Consider the following 21,135-nt stretch of genomic DNA (forward strand, 5'->3'; position numbering starts at 1 on the left):
TATTAAAAAAGTCTCACACAAAACAAACAGAGGGAAAGATGAAGGAAGCGATGCCGATGGAACTCCCCTGGGGCCTGGCGCCCACACCGCTGCATGAATAACGGGACGTAAAACCCCAAGCAGCACGAGGGCTCTGAGCGTCACTGCGTGCTATGGGCTGGAGCACTGGGCTCCTCTGGAGGTGCAAGGAGTGTCCTGGAGGCCAATGCACCTTACCTTCTTGGAGAGCGAAGAGACATTCAACCCAAATCTCTGAGCCCTTTCCTTTAATTTATCCATGTTTACCTATAAAGACATAGGAAACAATTTATGATTTAGAATCACCACCACTCGAGTAGCAGCAGCAGCCCAAAGCTGGCCTGGTGGCTCAGAACACCCAAAGGATAAACTCCAGGGTGGTGGCCCCCTCCTGAAGGAGCAGCTGCACCTGGTACTTGTCCTGTGGGAGCCTGGCCAACACAAACAAAAATTAAACGGCCTCTCAGGCAGACTTGCGCGTACTCTTGGAAGTTATCACTGCTCTCTGGCTGCCGCAGGTTTAAGAAATCCTTGCTGCACCCTCATTCTTCCCGAACTATGAAGTCACGTCTGATCAGGTCCTGTGACCAAGCAGCTTGCCAGCAGAGCACCCAGCCTCGCTGGAATTTCCCAGAGAAGCGAGAGCCACCCTTACAGCACTTGTCCCTTGCACAACAGCTGGGCAAGGGCTTTCAGGGAGAAATCTACAGCGTGGAGCTCTGCAGAGGAAGCCCCGGTGCTGTTCTGCCTCTCAGACGTTCATGCAAAGTCTTTTATGCCCCTGGCACAAGAGAAACCCAGAACTCTGCCTCGCGACAGATCCTGGGGTGGCTTAATGCTGCTCCCCTCATCCTTAGCCCAGCACCAAGCACTAAGCCAGCTGCACCGTGAGACCAGAGCTCTCAGCCACGCACACTCCAGTGCCTCCTACTTCAACCTGGAAAGCGGACAGGCAAAGCAGTACTGGCCACTGAAAATGGAGTAATTTACTACGGGTCATTTGTAATTTCCATTCCAGAAGCAGGATTCAAGCAATTCAAAGTCAAATAACGAAAACAAGGCATACGAAAGAAAAAAAAAAAGAGTGTCCACCCACATTCCTTCTGGCATTTCATTCGATGATCAGCTCACCTGAGAACATTGTCACAGGAGGCAGCCAAATACTACAAAGGGAGCGGAACCCGCCCGAGTCAAGCATAACATCCGGGTGGGCCTCCCCACTGCCCCTCGCTCCGTGCTGTTCTCGGAGCATTTTGACGCTTTAGTTCACCCCTGCAGCCGGGAACTCTCTGCACAAATTACAACCCACGTTAGGAGCCTGAGCAGCGGTAACTCGTGAACAAGAAGTGTGTCTTACCGTAGGTTTGCTGTCTGCGGAGAGGCCTGAAATGAGGAGGGAAGCAAAAAAGAAAACCCAGTTAGAGAACCGACAGCCAGAGCAGCATCTTATCCGACAAGAGGCGCAGTGAAGTCAGGGCTGCCTGAAGCAGTCACGCACCTGCCCAACATGGACTGGTAAAGAATTTCTGTCCCACTTTTCCCAGCTTTACCTCTGCTCTCCAAATTCTTTTCATCCCCAGGTCAGTTTTTCCCACCCACAAAACCGCTGCTATCCTCACCTTGCTAAGAGAGCTCTGCTAATTGAACCTGGCATTTTAAAAGAAGCTGAAGGACATTCGGCACCCTGATCAGGGTTACCACGCCTGGCTGGCGTCCTCCAGTTGGGCTTGGGAGTACAAGATGCTGACAGATGCCTGAACTACCAAGAAAATTACACGTGCATTTCATCCGGAGTCTACAATCCCTGCTCAGAGCTTCTGGGCCTGGGCAGGAAGAGGGACAGAGGGTGAAACAGTCTCCACCAGTTTTTTTTTTTTTTTCCCCAGGAATAAATAAATATTTGCAGTAGGGTCACTCCATGAATTAGCTCTGGTTCACCTTCTCACCTTTAGTCGAAACTGTGGCCAAACCAAACCTGCAGAAAGCAAACAAAGCTTAGTCAGACTCAGGCACACGTAAGGCAGGCAAGTATCTAACACGTCGAGCCCTAGGTTAGCAAAGCAGTTTTTCCTTCAAATACTTTTCCCAGGTGTAATTCAGGCAAACAGGTTTGTGGGCAAGAGTGACTGGAATCCAGTTACTATTGCCTCCTGTAGCTACTGCAGCAACTCCTACATTTACTCTGTGAACAGCAATTCCTCACTTATTTCAGAAAGACAACCTCAATGCCCAGAAAACTAGCTGGATCATCAGCAGCTAGCCAGTTTTGCCTTTCCCTGCCCTGTCTCTCCAGTGTAACTTTAAGCAGCACTAGAAATTTCACTGGTACTGAGCACTCCACGATGAGACACAGCCCAGCTTTGACGCGCGCGTCTCCTGGCTCACGAGGAGCATGACCTCAACGCACGCATTACAGCAAGCGTCTGCAGACCCTCGAGGAAATCCGTCCAGTTTGTTCAGGCTGGAGGCAAATTCCACCTCCTCCTCACACTCAGCCCTAGCGCTGCTGCCCCAGCACGGCAGCAGGCAAAGAGCCACGTCCACATCACGCCAGCGCAGCCTGCCGCTGCCAGGTGTGTCCCGCGAGGTCTCCTCCTCCCGAGCAAAAGGAGAGAAGGCTCCAGGCGCGGACTCACCGAGCTGCGCGCGCCGCCTTCTTGCTCTCCAGGCTCACGGGCACGTTGAAGCGTTCAGCCCTCTTCTGCATCCTCTGGAGGGAGGAGAGGAAAAAGAACCCAGTGAGAAGAGCGAAGATTTGAGGCGTACAGAAAGAAAGTGGGAAGAGGCACACGGGCAAGACAGCGGATGGGTAACGCTTCCACATGCCAGCAGCACGTGGTCCTCCTCCTGTGCCTGCAGGTAAGGGGAGAGCTGCTGCAGGCACCTCGAGCCATCCAGGGGGCCACCCCATAACCTCCAGAACGCATGCTTGACCAAAGGATGCTCTCAAAGTCCTAACGAGTTTGGTCCAAATAATAAAGGCGCCCTTCAGAAAAAGCTACAGCCGGCTGCAAGAGCAAACAGCTCTACTTCTGGGCTCTGTTTGCACTGACCTACAAGAAAAAGGGGTTTTATTGCCCTGTTACTCAGGGAGCGCTCCCAGGACAGGAGGCGTGCCAGAGGGGAGCGGGGCCGGGGAGCCGACGGCAGCAGATGACTAGTCTGAGGTGCTACGAGGCTGCAGCCGGGCTGAAGGCCGGTGTGCCAGCAGCAGGCGGGAGCGCTTGCCTCGCCCGGGGAAGCCCTTGTGCCGGGGTGAGGGAGCAGCGCTCCTGGCATGCGCTACAGAGGGAGCGCCCGCGACGTCCCTCCCGGAGGCAGGGAGCGAGCAGTCGGCACAACCAGCCTCGGCTGGCTTGCACAAAAAAAAAAAAATAAAATAAAAAAAGAGGCAAACAAGATTTCTTTGGCCACGCAAAAGGCCAAAGAAATATGCTAGGAGAAGAGATGGGGTGGTGGGGGGGGTGTTTTCAGGGACCTTATTTATTTGGCACAAGCCTTTTCGTGAGAGACCACCGCTATTCACGCAGTTGGCTCAGCCTCGCAAGCAGAGTTTGTCATTAGCAGCACAATTTGAGGCAAAATTCAGCTCTGTAGAAAGGATTCAGCCCACTGCAGGCAAGGCTTGCCCGGACCACAGCACGCTGCCCACGACACAGAGAAGCTCAGAAGTGTCGGAAGCGCAAGCGTTGCTCCAACGAGCATTAAATCCCCTTAAAAGCTTAAGGGAAATATTTAACATTTTATTATTACACAAGGGCCCAAAAATGTGTTTGGTGTTTTAGAGGTTAGAGAAACAGATATTATTTGAATAGAAACATTTACTTTAGCCAAAAGCACAGTGAGGAGCGTAATAAACATTTGCATCAAAACATAAATGTTTAGAGAAGGTGGATTAGGAACACCACTCCTAACGGTGTCAGTACCAAAGAACTTTTTACTCGACTGAGAAAAGAAAGACAGAAAAACGTGTTAGCGCTCAGCTCCAAACCTATTTCCCCATTCTGACACCTTGAAGAACATCCAAAAGGAAGACTTGAACAGACAGCTTCTGAGAGGGCTCTCCACTACCGAAAGGCCATGCCAGATCAGAGAAAGGCTCCCCCTACCCCAGCACCCTGCCTGAAGCTGATCCTAAAGGTCACAACCAATGCAGGGAGGTGCCGCAGCTGATGACGTGCTGAACTTTGAGCTGAGCTCACATTTGCATTCACTTAACCCTGATGGGCTCCTTCCTGGGATTTGTCTCCCTGCTTCACGAAACCACCACCGTTTCTTACAACTGCAGCAGCCAGCGTCACTGGCCACAGGTCTGAATCGTGCGCTATATGGGAGAACAATTCCCTTTTATCTTCAAAAAGCACCCAGAACTTAATTTTGCTGAAAACTATCCAATCCACACTCAATCAAAAAAAAAAAAAAAGTGGTTTTCCTGTGAATAGGTTCCACGGAATTTGGAAAAAAAAAAAAAGGCCAAGAGTGCAATTTCAGCAGGTCTGCTTAATTGGCGCTTTAAGCAGCTATGGCCACGGGCAGCCCCGAGCCACAGGGGACGCGGCTCCTCCGGCAACACGTCCAGCTCACACCAGGTACCACGCTTCTCTTCGTTACTCCTCCAGCTGAGGTCCTAATCCTCCGCTTGCGCCATCACCCTGGTTGCTGTGGAAATGGCCGTGTCCCAAACAGAAGATTAGGGCTCTAAAGTCGTGGGGAACAGCAGGGAGACAAGAATCGTGTTTTCGTACCGATTTCTTTCTCATGGAGCGTAAGTGGAAAATAAGGGGGGGGGGGGGATTAGAGAACCAGAATCAGAGTCTTGAAACTCGAAGTTTCGCAAAGCTTTCCCAGAGGAATCAGCAGCTTCTAAGCGTATTTGTTTGAAATGAGCCCAGCAAATCTAAGTGACAAAGTTACGGGAGATAAGGACGGGACGATCTGTTAGCTCATACCAGTGCCTCCCAAACTGATTGCGCCCTGTGGCGCACCCTCAAAGCTTTGAAGCTTTGCATGCCTGAAGCAATCGCAGCAAGCCCCAAGGGACGGGGATGTGCCACAGCCTGGTGAACCCCGCTGCGGGGTTTCATGCTCCCAACAGCAGGAAGGGAAGTACAATTTATACGCTAGAGTAATAACAGGGGCAGCTCGAGGCTTTACAATCCAAAGCAGGGGATGCTACGGGGCTAAGTCCACCTTTGCCTGCAGGGGAGGGACGCGCCGGGAGCGACTCAGCCTGTCCCTAAGCTGGAAATATTGAGGTAGGGTCAGCGGTGGCTGGTGGCAGACAAACGGCAGCCCCCAGCAAGGAAAGAGGCGTTACCGGACAATTGAGAGAGGCATTCCGTAAGCTCCCATCAAAATGGAACGTGCCATGGGGTCACCACCCCGCTAGGTCAGTCCGCAGCCAGCGACCGGTCGTTAATATAAAATCAAGCCAAAAAAAGCAGGCTTACAATGGAAACACTGACACAGCCCCGGCAACGTACAAAAGAGCCTCTGAACGAAGCGAACAAGGAAGCTGACACCTCAGCAAAGAGGACAGAGCAGCAGAAGGAACCTTACCTCCATCTGCGAGATTTCTGAGGTTATTTTCACTACTTTCTTTTCTGTATTCCTGGAGGCGTGGGGAAAGAAAGAAAGAAATCGGTCAGAAGAGCTCCCACTGGCTTCCTCTTGTGCCTCAGCAGGAGAGGGGTTGGGGTTCTCCTCCCAGCCACCCCCCACCACCCCCGATTAGCTGAGGGTCCATTCCCAAACTGCCAGCGGCCACAAGCCAGCACCCCTTGTAGGGGCAGGCTGAGAGCCCAGGTACGGGGCTGAAGCATGAAGCCCATGAAACCTCCGCGTCTAGGGTGCACGAGGGAACGCAGAGCAGTGAAGGCACAGCCGCTGGTTCTCCTCCTAGCCAAACGAGCGCCTTGGGCACCCCTGAGCTCCTTTAGCAACGATGGGAAACAAGCCCCAAAAGAGCAAAAGACACAAGAGCCACCCTCAACACCCTCACCCGCTCCCCACGCAGGCTTGGAGAAGAACGAACTCCGTTTGAGGTGAGAGAAGCACCCTGCGATCGCAGAGGGGTGCTGCAGAAGCTTCTCGAAACCTGGGAGGATATCACAACAAGAGGCTGCAGACCCGCACGCCCAGGAACAACCTCCTGCACATCTTAAGGCTCTTAACAGCAACACTCGGCTCTTGTTGGAAGCCCAAAGCCTCGACTGCCTGCCCTGAGGAGCTTTATTCCTTTACGGCCCTCGAACACAAAGGGCCGTTCTGTTCTAGTTCATGGGACAGCCGCAGGCAGCTCTCCCCAGGTCAGCACCCGCAGCCCGGCCCGGGCTCCATTTCAAACACACACTTCTGAACAATGTGCAGCTGACAACAGCGGGACCAGTAAAAAGCCCCAACGAAAATATAATGGAGGGGGCGTGCTCCGAGGTTTATGCTCCGAAAACAGAGCTCGGGCTCGAGGGGGAAAACAAAAGAGCAAGAGACAAAGTTCGGAAGTTCCCAGGCTAAATGAAACATCCTCCTCCTCCTCCAAACAACTCCCATAAAACAGTGGGTCACAGCCAGCCTCATTAAGGCCTCCCATTTAGGAAAACGCGCTGCTTTTGTTCCAGAGTCCCGGACAGGTTTCTCATTTTATGCCCTGAAAGGTAGTAATGGTTTAACAACGCCTGCACAGGAAGCAATTCGGCCGGGGCCGGCTTCGCTCCCGGCGCAGCGCTGCGGGCGCAGGACGCCCCCTCCTGCCCGCACAGCACCGCACGGTCCCGGGGCCCAGCACCCGAACCCAGCTCTTCAGGTGCGCCCAGCACCACGTAATTACACAGTGCTGAGGCTCCTTGCTCGCAGGGATGCCCAAAGGCACATGAGCTCCGAGCTGGTTTCAGCCCAAGCTCCAAACCCAGGCCGTGCCGAGCTCGAGCCACCACCCGCGGCCTCGGAAGCGACCCCAGGAGCCGTTTTTCCTCCTCCGAGCTGCCCTCGCTGCGGGGGCTGTGACCCCTCCGGCCTCAGGGGGTCTCAGGAGCCTCGCAAAGAGCCCGCGAGCGTTTGGAGGACGCGGAGCGCGCCCCCCGTGCACCCCTCGCATTGCGGCCGTTCCCCACAGGTTTGCTTTGGCCCACGCAGAGAGGATAGTTACACGTCGGGTGATTTTACGGGAGGCTCTTCGACTTTGACGGGTGGCTCCGCCGGCTTCTGCTCTTCTTCCTGCGAGGGAAGGAGTCGAGAAGAGGTCAGGAGGAGCCCAGCAGCTGGGCAGGAGCGCAGCACCCCACAGGAAAGGCTGCCAGGGCTCTGAACTCTCTGGTTCGACAGGGACGTGCCTGTATTTCAGCCCGCACACACCCGAGGGTTTCTGTAACGTGTGTCAGAGCAGCCGGGGAGACTCCGCATCACCGGAGACGAGCGCTCAGCTCCCGAGCATAAGCGGCGGCTGTCAGCCCGCGCCGCTCCTCCTGCTGCTGCCTCACAGCTGAGGAAGGGAAGGGCCGTGTGCTCCGAGTCCCCCTTCCTCCTCCCCAGCCGTGTCTAACTCAGTCCACGAGGCAAGGTTTGCAGCAATGTATTACACGGGGTATTGCTCACAATAAACATTATACGATAAGCAATGTTGTATGCTCACAGCCTCAGTCTACCAGGGTTTGAACAACAGCGTTACGGACATGGACTTTTTTTTTTTTAATACCCCAAAGCCAACCTCTTACCACAAAGCCCAGGCTTCGCAAGGCTCAGGAAATAATTCAAATGTTGGCCAGCGGAGCCAGCAAACACCGAAACTACACAGTTCCCGTTGTCTCGTGCCACCCTAGGAAGGCTCATTTGCCTTCTCCCACCAAACGTGTTTTGGAACGCTGGGGAGAAGCTCCCGTGTGCTTCACACGTCCTTGCGGGGCCGCGTGCTTGAACATCACCTCCTCAGCTTTAAGGCTCACTCCCACCCGCGATCCAGCCCTCCGCCCACTTTTACAACGCCAGCCAGGCAATCGGCTCTCCCATTTTCTTTGCCAGAAGCACTGCACCCCCCGACTGATGTCTCGGAGCACTGCACACCCCGACCGACGACGTTTGCCGTTTGGTCATTGACAAAAACACAGCATGGCTCCTGTTGAACCCAGGCAGAATTCCCCTTTTCTGAAGCAGCAGCCACATACGGAGCCCACCCGCTCTTCCAAAACCCAGGCTTTCACACACACCCTGCACGTTAACGCAGCGACACTGAGCCTTTGGCATCAGACCCAGTCGGTTTCGACCCCCCAGTGAGTTGCAGCAGCGCTTTAAAATGGTGCCGGGCAGCGCCCGTTGCAAGGCGGCCTCCAGCGCTGTCCCTCGTCCCACCGACCTCCCAGCTGGGCTCGGCACAGCGAAACCCAACACGGCCACCCAGAGGCCACGCGCCGCCAGGCCAGCCCCAAACATTTACCTCTATTTCTTCTCCCAGAACGTCTTCTTCGTTCGCTTCTTCTTCAGCTAAAGAAGAAAAAAGAAATAGATCAATCGATAATGGAAATTACTGGAGTGATACCTGGCTTCTCTGATAAGCCTGCTACGAACACCTGACTCACAAAACAAGGAGGGGAGAGGCAAAGCCACAGCAACGTGCCCAAACGAGGCCTCCTCCCACGCAAACAAAGGCCAAAACCCGGGAGCTCTCTCACCGCCGCCAACCCCGAGCAGCAACCGCAGCCCGGGGGGGCTCTGGGAAGGAGCCCCCGTGCCCGTCCGCGGGGTGAAGAGGGGGGGGCGCGGGCGTACCGTGCTCCTCCAGGTAGGCCTGCAGCCGGTTGATGAGATCCTGCTTGTTCCCCTTCGCCTCCAGGCCGCGGGCCAGGCACTCCTGCTTCAGCTCCGCCAGCTGCAACGGAGGAAGCTCCGATTAGCAGGTGAGATTAACGGGGGGACGCGATGCGACGGAAAATAACGAAAAAGGGGGAAAACGGCGCACAAACGAGGCAGGTTTTTATCAGCCCGCGGGGCCGCTCCGCACGCTGAGCTCCCCCCCCCCGCCCCCTTCCCCCGCCTTTGCTCCGGGCGCCCCCGTTGCTCCCCGGGGCCTGCGGGTGCGGAACGGCCCGGACGGCCTCAGGGCTGCGGGGCGCGAACCCAAACAGCCCGGGGGGGCACCGGGAAGCGGCACCAGGAAGCGGCGGCTCCCCACACAGCCCCGGGGGCGGCGGGAGGGCGGCTCCACGTGCCTGCGAGCGCGGCCCAGGCCGGGAACCGGGCCCCACCGGGCACCCCCCGGGCTCCCAACCGGGTCCCCCGCAGGGCCCGGCGGCGGCGGGAGGCGCTGCCCCGGGCCCGGTCACGGCCCAGCGGCGGCGGCGGGAGCCTGGGCTCATCGGCCCCGGGCCCCCTGAGCGCTGGCGGGGGGCAGAGGCCCGGCAGCGGCCCCGTGGAGGCGGCGCGGGCCCCGCCGGTACCTTCAGCTTGTGGAGCTCCACGGGCTCCGCCGCCATCTTGTCGCCCCCTCAGGCCGCCGCCGCCGCTGCTGCCGCCGGCCCCGCCCCCCGCCGGCAGCCCGCTGCCCAATCACGGCCGCGCTTCCTGGACCGGCGATTTCAAACTGCCGTCCAACACCGGCCCCGCCGATTGGACGGCTCCCCGCGGCGCCTCCCGCTCGCCGTTGGCTCTCCGGCGGGAGGGGGCGGGGCGGGGATTCTGAGGGACGGGCAGCGCGACCAATAGGAGTGGAGAAACGGCGGGGAGCGGCCAATGGGAGCGGAGGGTCGGGGGCGCGGACTTCCTGGAGACGAGGCCGGGAGGGGGCCTGGCGACGGGGCCCGGGGCCCTGTGGAGCCGCCGGGTGCGGGTGGGGCGGGACCGGGGGGAGCGGGGGGGGGGGCGGGGAGAGGGGGGAGGGGGGAGGGGGAGGGACCGGGGCTGTGGGGGCCGGGCCAGGGGGCACCGGAGGGAGCGGGGCCGGGGGAACCGGGGAGGCCGGGCCCGGGGGACCGGAAGGGGTCCGGGAGGGGGGACCGGGGGGTACCGGGGCTGTGGGGGCCGGGAACGGGGGCACCGGAGGGAGCGGGGCCAGGGGAACCGGGGACCGGGGAGGCCGGGACCGGGGGTACCGGGGCTGGGGGACCGGGACCGGGCCCCGCGGGGGTTTGCGATCGTTCCCCGGCCCCACCGAGCCCCGGTGCCCGCCTCGGGGCAGCGCCGCCGTCACCCTTAGGGCCGTTCCCGAGCCCCGGGGGAGGAACCGGGAGCCGCCCAGCGGCAGGCCCCAAACGGCGGGGATTTGGGGAAACGGCCCTGAAAGGCCGCTGAGAGCCCCGTGCCCGCGGCAGGATGAACGTCGGCGTGGCGCACAGCGAGCTGAACCCCAACACGCGCGTGACGAGCAGCCGCGGCAGCTGGCTGGCCTACGGGATGGCGGTGGGCGCGCTCCACGTCGTCCTGCTCAGCGTCCCCGTCCTCAGCGTCCCCGTGGTCTGGACGCTCACCAACGTCCTGCACAACCTGGTGAGTCCCGGCGCCACGCTGCCCTACCGGGGCTGCACCGGCACCGCCCGCGGCACCGGGCATGGTTCTGCGCCCCTGGGCTACGGAAGGCGCCGGCTTCAGCGGGCACCGAAAAAAGGAGCGCACGTAAAAGGGGAACCTGGGGTACTGTGTCCAGTTCTGGGCTCCCCGGTACAAAAAAGACAGGGATCTCCTGGAAAGAGTCCAGCAGAGGGCAACAAAGATGAGACGGGGCCTGGAGCATCTCCCCTGTGAGGAAAGGCTGAGGGACCTGGGGCTGTTCAGCCTGGAGAAAAGAAGACTGAGGGGGGATCTCATCAATGTGTATAAATACCTGAGGTGTGGGAGACAGAGGGATTTGGCCAACCTCTTTTCAGAGGTCTGTGGGGACAGGACAAGGGGCAATGGCCGCAAAATGGAGCCCAGGAAGTTCCCCACCAACATGCGAAACAAATTCTTCCCGGTGAGGGTGACGGAGCGCTGGGACAGGCTGCCCAGGGAGGTCGTGGGCTCTCCTTCTCTGGAGATACTCAAGGCCCGTCTGGAGGCCTACCTGGGCAGCCTGGTGTAGAGAACCTGCTTTGGCAGGGGGGTTGGTCCCGATGATCTCTCGAGGTCCCTTCCACCCCCTACAATTCTGTGACTCCGTGATTCTGCGAGGACGAAGCCTCCAGACCCAGTTTCTCGCTGGGGCTGGCGCTGTGGGGAGGCTGTCAGTGACAAAGGGTCGTTAGCTTAGGAAGCGGCCGTGACATCGCACAAAGCACGTCTCTGCTCCCCAGCGCTGCCCTGCGCCCGCACGGAGCTCTCGGCTCTCCCTGCCTCTCCTGGAGTCCCGTGCGCGGTGCCAGGTTCTCTTCCCACATCCCACTGGGGTTGGGGCCGCGTTACCCCCACGGTGCTCTCCCAGAACGGGATGCCGACGTTCAGCCTGCTCTGCCCCTCGCTCGGCCCCGCGTCCAGGAGCTCCCGCAGCCTCGGAACAGCCTGAGCCGGGCTTCGCTGACGTCCTCCCCCCTGACACCCGCAGGTGATGTACTTGCTGCTGCACACAGTGAAGGGGACCCCGTTCGAAACCCCCGACCAGGGCAAGGATCGCCTCCTCACGCACTGGGAGCAGATCGATTACGGGATGCAGTGCACCTCCTCGCGCAAGTTCCTCAGCATCTCCCCGGTGGTGCTGTGAGTGCCGCGCCGCGTGACCGGGCCGCACTAAACAGGGCAGAGAGGAGCAAGGCGGGGGGCTAGGGGGGCTTCCAGGGCTGCTGCTGGCACAGTTCAGCGCATTCAGGCTCTGCACGGACAGGTCCTAGGGGTGGGAAAGGTTTTCCCAGCCGAGAGGCGCCAGGGTTTTATACAGCGAGCCCCCCCCAAAATCCCCGCCCTGCCCCCAGGGAAGCAGGGCAGCGCATAATAACCCGCGGCCTCCCTCTCTCCCCCCCCCCCAGTTACCTCCTCACCAGCTTCTACACCAAGTACGACCCCGCACACTTCGTGATCAACACGGCCTCCCTGCTCAGCGTCCTCCTGCCCAAGCTGCCCCAGTTCCACGGCGTGCGGCTCTTCGGCATCAACAAGTACTGAGCCCCTCGCCCCCTGCAGCACGGCGTGGCGGAGCCGGGGCAGCATCCGCGCCGCTGGACGGAGCGAGCTCTGCAGGGACAGGGGGAGGATGCGGCAGGAGGGCCGGCTGCACCAACGCTCCTGCGTGCAGGGCTTCCCACGAGGGTTTTGGCAAGGTTCCTGCATCTCCTAAGGGCTCCTCACTGGGCCTTCAGCTCCTGCTGCTTTGCTGGAGATGCGTGAGCTGGATGGAGCAAGCCAGGCACGTCGCACGCGTGTGTTTCCCTCAGCCCCCCCCCCCCCCCCACGGCAGTGGGGAAGCACCCACGAGGGGAGAACTGTCGACCGGTGGGAAGGGCAACCACCCCGAGCCTCCTTCGTCGTCGTCTTTTGTACGATTCCACCGTCATAAAGGCCGGACAGAGCAGAGCGGTGTCCTCACAGCACGGCCCCCAGCCAGGAGAGCGCCCGCAGCTGCCCCAGAGAGCGCCTGGAAGCAGCCCGTCGCGTCCCCAGCCCCGCAGACGAGGGGCACGCTTCTAAACCGTGCTTTAATCTGAGAAAAGTGGGAAGAGAAGAACACTAGCGTTAAACCCCAGCTGCTCATGCCTGGGAGTACAGAGGTTGGCAGGACGCAGGCAGGGCTTTTTTACATGACTTCATGTAAAAAGGAATACAAATAAAAAAACCGCTCCTAGCCCTCAGCAGTAGAGGAATGCACTGAGCGTCCCTCAAACGGTGCAAAGCTGAGGCTGGAGAAGCAAAACCATCGCGGCTGAACGTGCGCGGGGAGCCAGGCAGCGGCACTGAGGACAGCTGCGCAGCGCCGCATTCGCTGTATTAATAGAAAGGGGACGTGCGGGGTCATAAATAGGTGTGAACAGGCAAAAAGAAACCGGTTTAAATGCAGCACGGAACGTGCCAGAAGCTGCCTGGCCCCAGCTGCAGCCGCGGAGCTGCTCTGGCCGGAGGGGGCTCGCCCACGCCCCTCCGCTGCCCCGCAAGCGTTTTGGGCTGCGTGTGGAGGAAAAGGCAGCAGCCCCCCTGCCGTGGGCACATGGGCTCCTACAACACCCCCTGAAGAGACCGGGGGGGTCAGTCCAGCGTGGCCCCTGCTGCGCCACCCCTGGGGGTTCTGCAGTGTCACTGCCTCCGGCGCAGTTCCTCCTGCTCACCTCAGCCCCGTCAGCCCCCAAACTCCCCGGTTAACTTTTAAATACACAGATTACTTTAAAAAAAAAAATAGATTTTTTTTTTATTTCAAAGAGCCCTTGTAGTGCCCGACAGAGCACGACCTCCCCCGGCCAGGGAGCGCCCCCCAGCACCCGCGGCGCGCTCAGCGCTGGAAGGGGCGCCGCACCTTCTTCCGCCTCTTGTGCTTGGCATCGCCCTTGGGAGCGCCCCCCTCGGTCCTCGGCGGGGCCCCAGCTGCAGCCGCGGTCCCCGGGGGGGCTGCGGGCGGGGGGGGCTGCGGGAAACCCCCGGGCATCGGTCCTGAGGTCCCCTGGAACACGCGGGTGAAGAATTCCTGCAGGTCGGCGGCGGAGCTGGGGCTGCCCTTGGAGGCGCTCCTGCCGGCAGGAAGGCGGCGTCTGGGTGGGCGCCTGGGGGTCCCAACAGACCCCAGCCCCCCCCCAGCCCCCCGCCTCCAGCCCCCGGCAGCAGCCGGGCCCTGGCATTGCTCCCTGCTGCCGCCGGTACCCGTCCCGGTCCCGGTCCCCCCGTGCCAGCACTGACCTCTGCCGCCCGCCCGCGCCGGCGCTGCGCGCCCCGAAGGAGATGTGGTAGGGGACGCGGTGGGTGTCGGGGCAGATCCCCACGCGCTGGCAGCCGGCCCACTCTGCGGGGAGACACGTGGCGTCGCTGGGGGCTGGCCCTGACCCCTGCGGGGCCGGGGGCCGCGGCGGCACCCACCGGTGATGTCGTAGACCTTGCCGTCCATCACGGCGAAGTAGGTGATCTTCAGCCCCAGCAGGCTGGACTCGGCCCAGAAGTCGCCCTCCTCGGCGGGGTGCAGCTGCCCGCACTCGGCGCAGTAGCGGGCGCTGAGCGGGTCGCGGTCCAGCTCGAACCTCCTGCGGGGCCAGCGCCGCGTCAGCCCCCGCCGGGGCACCACCGCGGGGACGGCCCCGAGCCCGCGGCCTGAACGCCACAACCACGAGCCGGGCGGGAGCCTCGGGACCTACTTGTGCTTGCCCTGGCACTTGCTGCACATCATGGTGTTCATGGCCTCCTTCAGGTCATCCTGCAGCTTGCTCAGGAACTCGTTCACGGACCGGCTCAGCTCGCTCTCCGCCATCCGCTTCCTGCGGCCGCCGCAGGGGGAGAGAGACGGGGTCAGAGCCCGGCGGTGCGGGGCTGCACGAGACCCCCGCGGCGGGGACGGGGCCGCGGACCCGGTGCTCTCCCCGCTCCCAGCAGCGGGCCCCTCGCAGAAGGACCCGGCGGGGCTCCAGGGGGTGAGGGCACCCCATGCCCCGCGGGGCCACCCCACGCAGCCCCCCCAGCCCACTCACATCTCGTACTCCTTCCTCCTCTCGGGGTTGCTGACGATGTCCCAGGCCGCCCGCAGCACCTTGAAGGCCTCCTCCGCTCGCGGGTGCTCGTTCTTGTCCGGGTGGACCTGGGAGGCGCAGGGGAGCTCAGTGCCGCATCCCAGCGGGGCCGCAGCTCGCCGCCAGCCCCGGCCCCAGCTCACGCACCAGCACGGCCAGCCGGCGATAAGCCTTCTTCAGCTCGGCGTCCGACGCCGTCGCCTCCACGCCCAGCGCCTGGAAGGGGTTCAGCTCCTCCTCGGGCACGTCGGCCATGGCCAGCAAGCGGGCCACCTCCCCCGCGGAGCTGGCGGCCGGAGCCCCTCCGTCGAGGCCCGGCGCCGCGTCCCCCGGCCCGCAGCCTGTCCGTAGCTCCCCGGGGGGAGCTCGCCACCTCCGCAGCCATTCCCGGAGGCGCTGGCAAGTCCCCGCCGCCCCGAGCAGCCCCCACGTCCTGCGGAGGCCGGCAGCGTCGAGGAACGCCGCGAGCCGGGTCCGGCCCAGCCCGGCCACGCCGGCGGCCAAGGCGCGCCAGCAGAGCCGCAGGCAGCCCAGCAGCAGCACGAGGAGCAGCAGCAGCAGCGCACACAGCATCCACAGCAGCCGCCGTGCCGCCTCCGCCCCGGCCCGCAGCCCCCGGGCCGCCCGCAGCCACCCGCTGCGAGCCCGCTGGCTCACGCGCCGGCCCCAGCTGCGCACGGCGCCCGGTGCCGAGCCCAGCTCCCCGGCGCCCAGGCGGCAGCAGGAGCAGAGCAGGCGGCCACCGGCCTCCGCGCACAGCCTCCGTGCCTGGCCCAGCGCCGCCTCCAGCAGCGCCTTCAGCCGGGCCAGCTCCTCCGCACGGGCCCCGCGGCTCCTCTTCCTCGCCGGGCGCTGCCGCCGGCCGCCCTCCTCCTTCTCCTTCTCCTTCTCCTTGGGGGCCGAGCGCGGCCGCTGGCGCCGCCGGGGTCTCCGGGTCCCCTTCCCCGCGGCCCCCGGGTCCTCGCCGGCTGCGTCCTCCTCACCCTCCTCGGCCTCGCGGGGAGGCGGTGGCGGCGGCCCGGGCTCGGTGGCGGCGCAGCGGGGGCAGGCGAGGCCGCAGGATCCGTCCCGCCGCGGGCCCGATGGGGCCACCCGCTCGGCCCGGCACCGGCAGGAGGCCCCGGGGCCGGCGGCGGAGCCGTCTCCGTCCCCGTCGTCGTTGCCGTCGTCTTCGGCGGCGGCCGCCGGTCGCGGGCCGCAGCTCCCGTTCCAGGCGGCGCTGCCCGGGGGGGCCCGGCCGCCCCCTCCTCCTCCTCCTCCTCCTCCTCCCCCGGCCGCCGGCGGCTCCCGGCTCCCGCCGCCCCCCTCGGGCTCGGCCGCTGCCCCGCGGCCCGGCGGGGGCTGAGCCATGGCGGCGGCACCGGGAGCTAGGTCACCGCCATCGCCGCCGCCCCTGCAACCGGGAGCGGAGTCAGCGCCGCCGGGGGAGGTGGGGGGGGCGGGGAGGGTACCGGGGGGGTACCGGGGGGGGTACCGGGGCCGGGGGAGGGGTAACGGGGGGAAACCGGGGGGTACCGGGATGGGGGGGGCGGTACCGGGGGTACCGGCGGGGGCCGGGGGGGGGAACCGGGGCTGAGAGCGCCCGCGGGAGGCAGGCCCGGGGCGGCCCCCGCCGCGCTCACCGAGCGGTGCCGGTGCCGGCGGGGGGGGGGTCTCCGCCTCCTCCCGCCCCCCCCCGGGTCCCTCGCGCGCCTCACTTCCGCCTTCCGCCCGCCCGCCGCCGCCGCCACGCTCGCTTCCGGGGGCGTGGCCCGGCCCGGCCGCGTCACCTGCCCCCGGCCCCGCCCCCTTTTAACGAAGCCCCGCCCCGTTAACCCCTTCGGCGCCGGGCGCGGAGCCGCCGTCCCGCGCTGACCCCGGGGCGCGTCCCGCAGCCGGGCGGCGCCGTCCCGGGGCGCGGGGCTGGGCTGGGACCGGGACCGGGACCGGGGCCGGGCTGCCCCACGCGTGTCCGTGCCCCAAACGTGTCCGTGTCCCCCTTGTGTGCCCCTGCCCCACGGCGGACCCCGACCCCACGATGGGCTCCGCCCCCCCACGCGTGTCCCTATTCCCACGCGTGTCCGCGCTCCCACGCGTGTCCGTGCCCCTCGTGTGCTGCTGCCCACAACGAGTGTCCCTGCCCCCCACGCGTGTCCCTGCCCTGTCCCCCCACGCGTGTCCGCGCTCCACGCGTGTCCCCGCCCCACGCGTGTCCGTGTCCCGCGCGTGTCCCCGGCGCCCCCCCGGGCCGGACTCCCCTCCCCGCTCCCGTCCCGGCCCCTCCGCGCCTCCCCCCGCCCCGCTCCCGCCCCCCGCCGCCCCCGGCCCCGGCCCCGCTCCCGGTCCCGCCCCGCACCGCCCCCGGCCCCGGTCCCGGTCCCGGCCGTGTCTGGGCGCCGCGGCCGGGCCGGGTCCCACCGCCCCCGGAGCGGGTGAGTCCCGGGACGGGGCCCCCGCGCCCCCCGCGCCCCCCACCCCGAGCCGTGGCCCCGCCGCAGCTCCCAGATGTGCGGGGCGGGGGGGGGTGAGCCGGAGGGGGCTCCCCCCGCGCGCGTTTCCGTCGCCCCGGACCCGGGGAGGGGGGCAGCGGGCGGGGGGGTCCCGGCGCCCCCCCAGCGTGGCCGCCCCCGTCCACCCCCAGGCCCGGCGGGGATGGAGCCCGGAGCCCCCGCGGTGCCGCGCTGCCGCCTGGAGCCGCGGCCGCCCCTCGAGCCCGGCCCCGCCGCGCTCTGCGCCCTGGGCTGCGTCCTCGGCCTCGTCTGCGGCAGCTTCGGTGAGCGGGGGGCGCGGGGGGGGCGCGGCCGGGGGGGGGCACGGCCGGGGGGGGGCTCGAGCAGGGAGCACCGTGGGACTGGGACGGGGGCATGGGCAGAGCCCGGGGCTGCCACGGGACGTGGCCGGGGGGCATGGACAGAAGGGGGGCACGGGGGGGGCACGGGGAGCATCGGGGGGGGGTAAAAGCCAAGGGGGGGGAGGGTAAAAGCCAAGGGGGTGCCACTGGGGGACAAAGCGCAGGGGATGTTGTGGGGCGCAGTCAGGGGGGCACAGCCGAGGGGACATGGCGAGGGACGTGGCGGGAGGCACAGCAAGACAGGGATGTCACTGGGGACACCGTGGGATGTGGCTGGGGGGGGTCATGGCAAGACGGGGACGTCACCGGGGACGCGGCTGGGGGGCACAGCAAGATGGGACATCATGGGGGACATCGTGGGATGTGGCCAGGGGCGCATGGCGAGATGGGACATCACTGGGGACACCGTGGGAGATGGTGGGGGGCACGGCCAGACAGGGACATCACCGGGGACACAGCTCGGGGGCACGGCAAGATGGGATTCCACTGGGGACATGGCCGGGGGTGCACGGCCAGAGGGGTGGCACCACGGGCAGAGCTCCCCGGTGAGCCCCCCCCTCGCCCCCGGCAGGCTACCGCTGCTTCAAGGCCATCATGTTCCTCTCGGGGCTGCTGTTCGGCTCCGCCGTCATCTTCGTGCTGTGCTACAAGGAGCGGGTCCTGGAGATGCAGCTGAGCCTGGAGGTGAGCGCGGGCATCGCGCTGGGCATCGGCGCGCTCTGCGGGCTGGTCACCGCGCTGGTGCGCAGCGTCGGGCTCTTCACCACCGGGCTGCTGCTGGGGCTGCTGCTGGCCACGGCCGCGCTGGTGGCCACCGCGCCGCTGCTGCAGCCGCAGAGCCCCTGGGTGCCGGCGGGCAGCCTGCTGGGGCTGGCGCTGCTCTGCGCCCTCCTGGCCCTGCACTGGCAGAAGCCGCTGACCGTGCTGGCCACGGCCGTGTTCGGCGCGGCCGTCGTGGTGGTCTGCGCCGACTACTTGGTGGAGACGCTGGCCCTGGTGCTCTACGTCTACGACCGGCTGCGGCTGGCGCCGCCGGCACCGCTGTGCTGGTACAGCTGGGCCGTGCTGGGCGCCTGGCCCGCGCTCAGCGTCCTCGGAGTCCTGCTGCAGTGGAAGCTGACGGCCGACGGCTTCTCCCACGCCAACGGTGAGGGGGCCCGGGGGGGCTGTGCCGGGGAGCGGGATGGGGTGGGGGTGGGGGGAAATGGGCATGGGGATGGGGATAGGGATGGAAATGAGGATGGGGTGGGATGGAAAGGGGCAGGGGAATGGGAAGGGGGATAGGGATGGAAATACGCATGGGAATGGGGATAGGGTTGGGAACGGGGATGGGGTTGGGATGGGATGGGGACTGGGATGGAAATGGGCAGGGGGAGGGGGATAGGGTTGGAAAGGGGCAGGGGAAGGGGGATAGGGATGGAAACGGGGATGGTATGGGATGGAAATGGGCACAGGAATGGGCAGGGGAAGGGGGATAGGGACGGAAGTGGGGATGGGGTTGGGATGGAATGGGATAGGGATAGAGATGGGAGCAGGCACTATGCTGGGATGATCCCAGCCAGCAGGGTGGGATGGCGATGGGAGAAGAGAGGAGAAAGGGGGCACCACGGCCATGGCAGCGGCGGGAGCGATGGAGATCGCAACGGGGATGAGGACGGCAACAGGGAAGGGGACGGCGATGGCATGGGGACAGTGACGGGAGTGGCAACGGGGAAGCCACCAGGCTGGGGACAGAGGCGGCCACAGCCACAGGGACGCTGAGGGTGCCGGCGGGGGCTGGGGCTGAGCCCCCTCCCTGCTCAGTGATCCTCAGCCGGCGCCAGAAGCGGCTGCAGCTGCTGCGCATCCGGCAGAAGGAGGCCAAGCGCCGGCAGAGCCTGGCCCCCCCCGAGGGCACCTACCGCCGCAAACCTGCCCCCGTCAAGCGCTACGCGGGCGACGTGCTGGCCCCGGTGAGCGCGCACCCACCGGGGGGGGATGGTGGCGGGTGCCCCGACTCCCCCCCTGACAACCCCTTGTCGCTGTGTCCCCCCCACCCCCGATCCCCCCAGAGCTACATCCGGAGCCTGCGGGACCGGCAGCTGGAGAGCGCGACCCCCCCGGGCCCCGCCGGGCCCCCCGATGACGACTGTGGCTCCACTGTGTCCCTCACCGCCCCCCCGCCACGCGGCCCCCCCTGAGCGGCCCCGGGGCCCCCACCATCCGTGCCTTGGGGCGCTGCCCCCCCTTGCTGTGCCTGCCCCGTAACCAGCCCCGTTCCCTGCCCCACGGCGGGGCAGCCCTGACCCCCCCGTGCCCCCCCGCAGTGCCTGCCTGGCCCCAGCGCCAGACGAGACCTCGTCCAAATAAAGGCCCTTGTTTATTTTTGCAGGACCTACCCAAACACTGTGCACGCACCCACGCCCCCCCCCCCAAGACGCCCCCCTCGAACAGGAAGATCTGGGGGTTGGGGGGACAGCAAAAAGCAGCATTGAAACGGGGGGGGGCGCAAGGCTCTGGACAGACCCCATGGTATGGCTGCACCTTGTCGCCTTCCGGGGGGGCACGGACGGCAGGGACCCCCCCACGGCCCCACCTTTGAAAAACTGGGGGGGAGCAAGCACTGTGAGCACCCCCCCCGGAGCTCCCCCTCTGCCCAGTGCTCGTCCCATGCACCCTGCCCTCCGGCAGCTCCGTGCACGCTGACGCCCACCCTGCCACGGCCCCCCCGGCACCCCCCAGCACCCCCCAGCACCCCTCACATCCCCGTCCTGACGCTCCAGGAGCCCCCAGCACTGCCAACCCTAGACCACCCATCCCCACATCCCCCAGCCCCCCTCCCCAGCCCCCCCCACACCCTCCCCGGCCCCAGAACTGACCGCAGCGAACTGGCACCACCCCAGCACCGCAGCCCCCCCCCGCCCAGCCCCTCGCAGGATCGCCCCGAACACAGCCCCATTCCCTGGGGGGGGGGGGGGGGGCACAGCCCAGGGTCGGGAGGGCACCATCCCCATCCCACTGCCCCTTCCCACGGGGGCCAGGGCCGCGGGACGCCTCTCAACACATCCCGGGGAGGGGAGCGGCGCTGCTGGCGCTGTCCTTGTCCCCGAGGAGCGGCCGGAGGCGAGCACGGGGCCGCCGCCAGCCCTGTCCCCGCCGCCAGCCCCGGCCCCGCCGCCAGCATCACCCGGGAAATAGGGCACGGGGGGGCCAGCCGAGGGGGCCGGGCGCCCCTGCTGCGACACCGCCTCGCAGGACACAAAGGCGGCTCTGTCCCACCGCGCGGCCCCGACGCTGACGCCGGCACTGGCACCGCTGGGGCTGGGCGGGGGGATGAGGATGAGGAGGATGAGGAAGAGCCCCCCTGCTCTTCCCCCCCCCCCTCCCCCGCAAGGGGCTGTGAGCAGGGGAAAGGCAGAGCCCGCTCCCGGCGCCGCGTCACTACTGCAATTTTATTATTGCGTGGTGTTTAAAAACAAAGGGAGGGGCGGCAACACAGCACACGAGGGGCTGGGGAGGGAGGAGAGGAAGAGCCACGGCCCCCGCCCCGCCCGCAGCACCAACCCTGCCCGCCCGGCCCCCCCCCCCGTTAAAATTAAAAAAAGGAGAGAGGTATCTGGCAGTCGCCGAATTTCTAACACCGATAACTGGGAAATCAAAACAAAACAAAACAAACAAACAAACCAACAAAAAACTGTTCTGAAAAAAACAAACACCGGA

The 21,135-nt window shown here is 64.9% G+C and overlaps 4 protein-coding genes across 8 annotated transcripts in view; 2 read left to right on the forward strand and 2 right to left on the reverse strand.

Moving 5' to 3' along the window:
• The window catches only part of SARNP (SAP domain containing ribonucleoprotein), a 29,223-nt gene extending 19,644 nt beyond the window's left edge, over nucleotides 1–9,579 (reverse strand). For 2 of the 3 annotated variants that reach the window (XM_035571650.2, XM_035571653.2), the window contains exons 1-9: nucleotides 9,444–9,579; nucleotides 8,776–8,875; nucleotides 8,444–8,490; nucleotides 7,163–7,230; nucleotides 5,578–5,629; nucleotides 2,655–2,728; nucleotides 1,965–1,993; nucleotides 1,376–1,401; nucleotides 217–285 (exon numbers count right to left, since the gene is read on the reverse strand). In XM_035571650.2, the coding sequence (XP_035427543.1) occupies nucleotides 217–285; nucleotides 1,376–1,401; nucleotides 1,965–1,993; nucleotides 2,655–2,728; nucleotides 5,578–5,629; nucleotides 7,163–7,230; nucleotides 8,444–8,490; nucleotides 8,776–8,875; nucleotides 9,444–9,479 (501 nt within the window). In that variant the 5' untranslated portion in view covers nucleotides 9,480–9,579. The remainder of the gene's footprint in view (nucleotides 1–216; nucleotides 286–1,375; nucleotides 1,402–1,964; nucleotides 1,994–2,654; nucleotides 2,729–5,577; nucleotides 5,630–7,162; nucleotides 7,231–8,443; nucleotides 8,491–8,775; nucleotides 8,876–9,443) is intronic. The other variant, XM_035571654.2, reaches the window with a different exon arrangement.
• On the forward strand, nucleotides 8,764–12,755 carry ORMDL2 (ORMDL sphingolipid biosynthesis regulator 2). 3 transcript variants are annotated; one of them, XM_035571657.2, is made up of 4 exons: nucleotides 8,764–8,903; nucleotides 10,314–10,488; nucleotides 11,519–11,670; nucleotides 11,937–12,755. In XM_035571657.2, exons 2-4 carry the CDS (start codon nucleotides 10,315–10,317, stop codon nucleotides 12,070–12,072), a joined length of 462 nt encoding a protein of 153 aa, XP_035427550.1. In that variant the 5' UTR covers nucleotides 8,764–8,903; nucleotide 10,314; the 3' UTR covers nucleotides 12,073–12,755. The 3 variants fall into 3 exon arrangements, with proteins under 3 accessions (XP_035427550.1, XP_035427548.1, XP_035427549.1); XM_035571655.2 differs by lacking the exon at nucleotides 8,764–8,903 and adding an exon at nucleotides 8,911–8,972; XM_035571656.2 differs by lacking the exon at nucleotides 8,764–8,903 and adding an exon at nucleotides 9,706–9,826.
• Nucleotides 12,756–13,282: 527 nt separating this feature from the next.
• Nucleotides 13,283–15,956, reverse strand: DNAJC14 (DnaJ heat shock protein family (Hsp40) member C14). The gene is made up of 6 exons (XM_035571663.2): nucleotides 14,754–15,956; nucleotides 14,568–14,674; nucleotides 14,238–14,357; nucleotides 13,966–14,126; nucleotides 13,789–13,891; nucleotides 13,283–13,622 (listed from the first exon to the last, which is right to left on the reverse strand). Exons 1-6 carry the CDS (start codon nucleotides 15,954–15,956, stop codon nucleotides 13,388–13,390), a joined length of 1,929 nt encoding a protein of 642 aa, XP_035427556.1. The 3' UTR covers nucleotides 13,283–13,387.
• Nucleotides 15,957–16,945: 989 nt separating this feature from the next.
• Nucleotides 16,946–19,766, forward strand: LOC118261016 (transmembrane protein 198-like). The gene is made up of 5 exons (XM_035571640.2): nucleotides 16,946–17,017; nucleotides 17,227–17,358; nucleotides 18,008–18,583; nucleotides 19,240–19,388; nucleotides 19,488–19,766. Exons 2-5 carry the CDS (start codon nucleotides 17,238–17,240, stop codon nucleotides 19,614–19,616), a joined length of 975 nt encoding a protein of 324 aa, XP_035427533.1. The 5' UTR covers nucleotides 16,946–17,017; nucleotides 17,227–17,237; the 3' UTR covers nucleotides 19,617–19,766.
• Nucleotides 19,767–21,135: the final 1,369 nt, after the last annotated feature.

Source organism: Cygnus atratus, chromosome 29 (assembly GCF_013377495.2).
Source record: "Cygnus atratus isolate AKBS03 ecotype Queensland, Australia chromosome 29, CAtr_DNAZoo_HiC_assembly, whole genome shotgun sequence".
NCBI lineage: Eukaryota > Metazoa > Chordata > Aves > Anseriformes > Anatidae > Cygnus > Cygnus atratus.